A 6264-nucleotide genomic window follows, 5' to 3' on the forward strand; every position below is an offset into this window, starting at 1 on the left:
TGAAGCAAAAAGTTTGGCAAACAGATTTCATTTCGAGTGGTAACTACTCCAGTATTCTGAGAAGATCAGTCAGGTTTAGGCAGAGTTGTACTCGCCAGAGAGCTTATTCTGTGGCCTACTCTCCCTGTTGCGGAGATTCTCTTAGTCTTAAGGCAAAAAAAGAGAGCTGCGAGCTGCCTTCTCCTTCGGATTTTTAAAGGAGCCGCCGCCCTTTTTAAACAGTCAATGACCAGTCTTTCTCTCTCTCTCTCTCTCTCTCTCTCTCTCTCTCTCTCTCTCTCTCTCTCTCTCTCTCTCTCTTGCATGAACATTTTTGTCTAAATAGGTCTAAATGCTTGATATTTTTAGCATATTTTACATGTACCACTTATAGCACTGTTCATTTTGAATCTTAAGTTTGTTCATGATCGTTAATGGTTCTTTCGGAAGCATTCAGACCCTCCGAAGGGGGGAATGATGGGAAAAGTTTGAGAACCACTGCGTTAAGGCATTTGACATTTTAGGGGTAACCATGCAGGCATTCATTTACAGTAAAAAAAACCAAACAAAAAAACCTTTTTGTCACTGCATGAAACACTTAGAAATACCAAATATACATTTTTTTAGAAAACCTCATGGAAATGTTTACAATAATGTATTGAAGCGTTTCAAAATTTCTCATTGCACAAACCCTTATTTGTCACTGACAGATATAACAGTAATGTATTGAAATGTTTCATAATTTCTCAAGACACAAACCTTATTTGTCACTGACAGACAACCATCTGGCAACTAGGCCTTGAAGCGTACAAAAACGTTTGTGTTTTCGCAACATGTGTAGACAAATAAAGGACTTCAGACATCAAGCAACCTTTGCCACCCAGTGAGGAGGGTTCACAATATTTGTTTATAGTTACACTGGCCTCAACATTTCAAATCCACTCTCTTCCCCTGACTGTCATGTACAGGTAGTTCTCTTCTCCACTTTGGTTTTCTCTGTGTCTTCACAGCATCGCCATTTGACATACCCTATCACATTCTTATTACATACCCTGTTACACAGTGTGTGACAGAGAAATCTCAAATGTTGACCTAAACCTAACCTTTTACCTAAAGCAACATATTTTGTATGTTGGTGTTGCACTGTATGAAAATGTCAATATAAACACAGTGCTTGCTTGTTAGGGTACCCAACAATTGCTTTGTGGTATAGATTTAATTTGTATCGTATTGCTTGCTTCTTCGCAACACAAGCAAGTTTAAAAGAGAACATCACAGGCACAAAATTAGTTGATGTTGCTTTACAGAAGAAATTGTCACTAAAATCAAGATAGTCATATGGAAAATACTTGTTGCACCAATTGATACATACTGGTTACATGTTTGTGTTGATTGGTGCAACCAACATTTTCCATAGCCTAAATATGTTCTTCACAGGGAATTTCATAGTAACTTAGTTACAGTCCTCCATTTCAATGTGCAGACAACTTTTTTCAATTTTAGAATGATTTGTCAAAAGTAATTTAGAAAATGCCAGAGAGGATCACACATTTGTGTGTTTCTATACAGCAATATCACATAAAATGAAGTCCTGAAATAATCTCAATGTAATCTCTTTTCATATATGAAATGATATCAAGTAACTGTTTTTAGCAAGCTCACTTTTATTCTGTGCATTTGAAAGTGAATACCCAATCATCTTTTACTGCCGTTATGACATTTGACATTTTAGGGGTAACCAGATATTCATTTACAGTTAAAAAAAAATAAAAATGTTGAAAACCTGTTTTTCACTGCATGAAACACTTAGAATTACCTAATATACATTTTTTAGATAACCTGATGGAAATGTTTACAATAATGTATTGAAACGTTTCATAATTTCTCATTGCACAAACCCTTATTTGTCACTGACAGACACGTACGTGACGTGACGTGCACACACGTACACGCACACGCACACGCACACACACACACACACATACACACACACACACACACACACACACACACACACACACACACACACACACACACACACACACACACACACAAGCCCATCAAAAGGGAAAGACAAGCGGGTGAAATCAGGTGCAATGCATAACATGTATGAAAGGCCTAGGAATGCATGGCACATTAATTTAGATTCTGTATTTAACATGAAATTTCAGCATTCCAAAAACATGCCCCTGACATCTCTGTAATAAAATTTCAGCTGCCAATTAGGCCTTGATGTATACAAAAACATTTGTGTTTTCGCAACATGTGAAGACAAATAGAGGACTTTAGACATCAAACAACATTGTTCTGTGGTCTAAAGGTACCAAGCAGGTGGTGCTCATCGAGCTGACTGTCCCCTGGGAAGACAGGATGGAAGAGGCATATGAGTGCAAGCTCAATAAATACCAAGCCCTTATCCTGGAGAGCCAGCAAAATGGATGGAAGACCTGGAATCTCCCAGTGGAGGTGGGCTGCAGAGGCTTCGATGGGCGGTCATTTTGGAGAGTACTTGGGCTGCTGGGGATTGAAGGGCTGGCCAGGAAGCGACTGGTAGCCAACGCCACTAAGCGGCCAGAGGAGACATCGCCCTGGATCTGGATGCAGTGGGAGGTGCGGTGATCAAACCATACTATATGATCATTTTACCACATATTTATCTTTTTACCACATTTTACCTTTGCCTTATTACCTGTTTTACCACAGTTTCACAAGGACATTGTATGTCACTTCAGGGGAAAATGGTGGATGCTTACATTCCATGTTACAGTCTAAAATAAAGTGCCCCTGCGAAACTGCCCAGGTACCCCTGTTGCAGCTGAGTGCCATAGCTTAGTTACTGTAACAGTAGTTGGCAAAACCTTGTAAAGTTAGTTCATTCAACTTAGTAATAGCAGTACTCCAAAGCCTCAAGTTGAAAGTCAATATACATACTGGTTTCAACTCAGCTCAGATGGTGTAGGGACGAGTACCCGTAAAGGTGGGCCAGGTGCGATACCACATCGTGTTTTGCATATATTCTGTATTTAATATGTAATTTCAACATTCCAAATTCTGACATCTCTGTGATAAAATATCATCTACCAACTGGACCTTGAAGCGTACAAAAACGTTATGTCGCAACATGTATAGACAAAAAAAGGACTTCAGACATCAAGCAACCTTTGCCACCCAGTGAGGAGGGTTCACAATATTTGAACCAACTTTTTCAATAATATCATCACAGGACGTTTTATAGTGACATAGTTACAGTCCTCTATTTCAATGTGCTGACAACTTTTTCCAGACTGAGAATGATTTGTCCAAAGCAATTAAGAAAATGCCAGAGAGGGTTAAGCATTTGTTTCTATAGAACAATATCTTATGAAATTAAGTTCTGATAAAAAGCTTTTTAAGTTATGAAATGATATTAAGTAACTAATTTTGGATTTGAAAGTGAATACCCAACACTACATCTTTTATTGCCGTTATGCAATTTGACATTCTAGGGGTAACCAGACATTCTTTTTTTAAATGTTGGAAAGCTAATTTTCATTGCATGAAATGGACATAAATACAAAATATATATTTATAGAAAACCTGATGGAAATGTTTACAATAATGTATTGAAACATTCTATGATTTCTCTTTGTACAAACTTTTATTTGTCACTGACACCCACATCCATTACGTAACCTTTGCCACACAGGGGGGAGGATTCACAATATTTGTTTTTAGTTACACTGGCCTCGACATTTCAAATCCACTCCAGTCTTCCCTTGCTTGTCATGTACAGATAGTTCTTTTCTACACTTTGGTTTTCTCCTCTCGTTTTCACAGCATCACCATGGGTACGGAACATTCTCAACCTCAATCTCAATCTGACGAGGAAGTAATTGCCGAGTTTTTCGGCTTCTTTCCCGAGAACTACATGAACGTGGGTATCGACGAGTCTCTGCTGATGTTCTCCGGGACGAACTCCACAGCTCAACTGGTGGGATACTCATCCAAGCTGCAGGAGCAGCTGATAGACCAACTGCCAGCTTTTGTGGAGAAGGTCGGTGGAGTCCTTCAAGGCTTCACCCCCGTGCCCAATGCAGTGGGCCTGGGAGCATTCGTCATCTCCACCATCCTGCAGATTGCCTTCATCGCCATAAAGGGTTCATCAGGCAGCAGTGGACCTAGTCCGATAGACATGCTGCGCCAAGTCTTTGCAGAGGAGAAATCCTCAAAGGTGCGGGACCTGATGCAGGAATACCTGAAGCGCTACAAGATGTACCTGTACGACGACTTCCATCTGCTGGAAGAAACAGTGCGACTGGAAAAAGACCTGAGTCTACAGATCACCGAGTTGCAAAACTCCATGCTGGTGGACAAGCAGATGAGCTCACGCGCTGTCAAACACTGGGTCAACGGTGCTGCCTTCCACGCACAAATGCTCATCCACATCGCCCGACTCAAGCAAGGGACAGCGGGATTTGAAAGTGCCAAAAGAGCATCGAGTAACGCGGTTGACGACTACCCGAGACACATGACAGAAATACTGGAGCGCTACAAGAAGTACAAGTTGTCTACATTGACTGTGAATTTTGAAGCCTCCTGTGTCAGCTACCAGTCTGGCTATGGCCCTGGCTTCACCAATTGTCTGACCTTTTGTCAATTCGAAGTGACAGAAATGCGTTATATAAGAACCGTCGATCATAAGTACTGCAGGCCTAGTTTGTCGTCAGATTCTTACCTGAAATATTTTTTCTCAAATGACAAGAAATTGACTGAAATACAGATGTACTTTAAGAATCTTCAAAATAACCTTGATTATCTGGCAAACCAAAGAGGAAAGTTTGTTTTTGAAAAAAAAAATCTGAATTAGATTACACAACAGAGGTTGAGTCCATGAATATTTTCTTTGTTTAATGCCTGTATAGCTTGTAAAAGTTTGTGACTGGATCTGCAACCTGAATGACCAAATATTATGCATATGTAGCCTATCGGTTATCTTTTTTTTAAGATATAAGCCTAGCCTATATTTTTGCATGACCAATCATTGAGTTGATGATCCATTTTACAGAACACATCACACTACATTCCATTACACTTAGCCAAGGCTTTCATCCAAAGTAACTTGCAGTTATTTTGGCCTCAGGGTATTGGTTACAATTGGTTCCAGCTTATTGGTAAAGCAATTAGGGCGTCAGATTTGTAGCCCAAAGGTTGCCGGTTTTATTTCCAACCCACCAGTACTCTCTCCCATCCTCTATGGCGGACAAACTATTAATGGACAATCAAGCAATATTAATGGACAAAAAAATGCCCAATGATTTCCTGTTTTTATGCAGTGTCCCTTTTGTCCGCGACCCCCTTCTACCTTGGTGACCCCCCTTGGGGTGCCAACCCCCGGTTTGCTATTTGAACCATCGTCAACCCACTTTCACAAACTTGCATGTATGAGGCTGAAAAACTCATCAAAAATGCCGTATTACGAGTATATGAACGCGTTGATGATCTGAAAAAAAATTTGAAACATTTTTTTAAGGTTGGGAAAAAAGCCCTTGTGAAATGTGTTGCTATCAAGCTGAGTACTGTGAACATTTTGGCTTACATTGTCATGGCTTATGCCATAAATTCTTATAAAGACCTTTTAAAATCTACACTAACTGAAAGATGCAACTGTTACTTGCTGGTTGTCTGTGCTTAATTTTGTTGTGTTTTTAATTCTGTTAATGTTATGTAGCTGTGGTTGTCTTGTCTCTTGTGGTTTTATTGTGTAACATTTTAAGTCGCCTTCTTGGCCAGGTCTGCCTGGAAGAAGAGTTAGTCTAACTCAATGAGACTTCCTGGTTAAATAAAGGATAAATAAAATAAAATAAGTAGGCCTACAGTACACCGAACATGATTTCTTTCAAACCGATATTGTTTACCTAACTGTCCCCAGCCTTTCCCTGCCTGTCAAACGAGGGGTCACTGATAGGGGAAAGTGCACAGCCACTGTGTGCAGAGCAGAGTGGAATACTCATGAACGGCCATCCGGGTACTTTGCTCTTAAATCCGCGTTACGCCCCTTTATGGGTGAAAACAAATCGAATGTCTCATTGACTTACATGCTACATCGGCTAGCCAAAATGAACACATTTCATGCTTCAGCCACGGCTGTTTGGCTATATTATGTGAACAGCCGGCAACGCAACACGTTTTCGGCATGTTGCGCATGAACAACGCTAGTCTACAGGTCCGTATCTTTCGTTTATTAAACCTCAACATCACCAATTGACTTGCATGGGTTGTTTTCCCCCACAAATGGGCGTAACGCAC

The 6264-nt window shown here is 40.3% G+C and overlaps 1 protein-coding gene across 1 annotated transcript; it reads left to right on the plus strand.

Moving 5' to 3' along the window:
- The first annotated feature begins 2376 nt into the window (after nucleotides 1-2376).
- Nucleotides 2377-5831, plus strand: LOC134461570 (uncharacterized). Its single transcript, XM_063214466.1, has 2 exons — nucleotides 2377-2589; nucleotides 3796-5831. Exon 2 carries the CDS (start codon nucleotides 3803-3805, stop codon nucleotides 4823-4825), a length of 1023 nt encoding a protein of 340 aa, XP_063070536.1. The 5' UTR covers nucleotides 2377-2589; nucleotides 3796-3802; the 3' UTR covers nucleotides 4826-5831.
- Nucleotides 5832-6264: the final 433 nt, after the last annotated feature.

The sequence above is a fragment of the Engraulis encrasicolus genome, chromosome 13 (genome assembly GCF_034702125.1).
Source record: "Engraulis encrasicolus isolate BLACKSEA-1 chromosome 13, IST_EnEncr_1.0, whole genome shotgun sequence".
NCBI classification, from domain to species: Eukaryota; Metazoa; Chordata; class Actinopteri; order Clupeiformes; family Engraulidae; genus Engraulis; species Engraulis encrasicolus.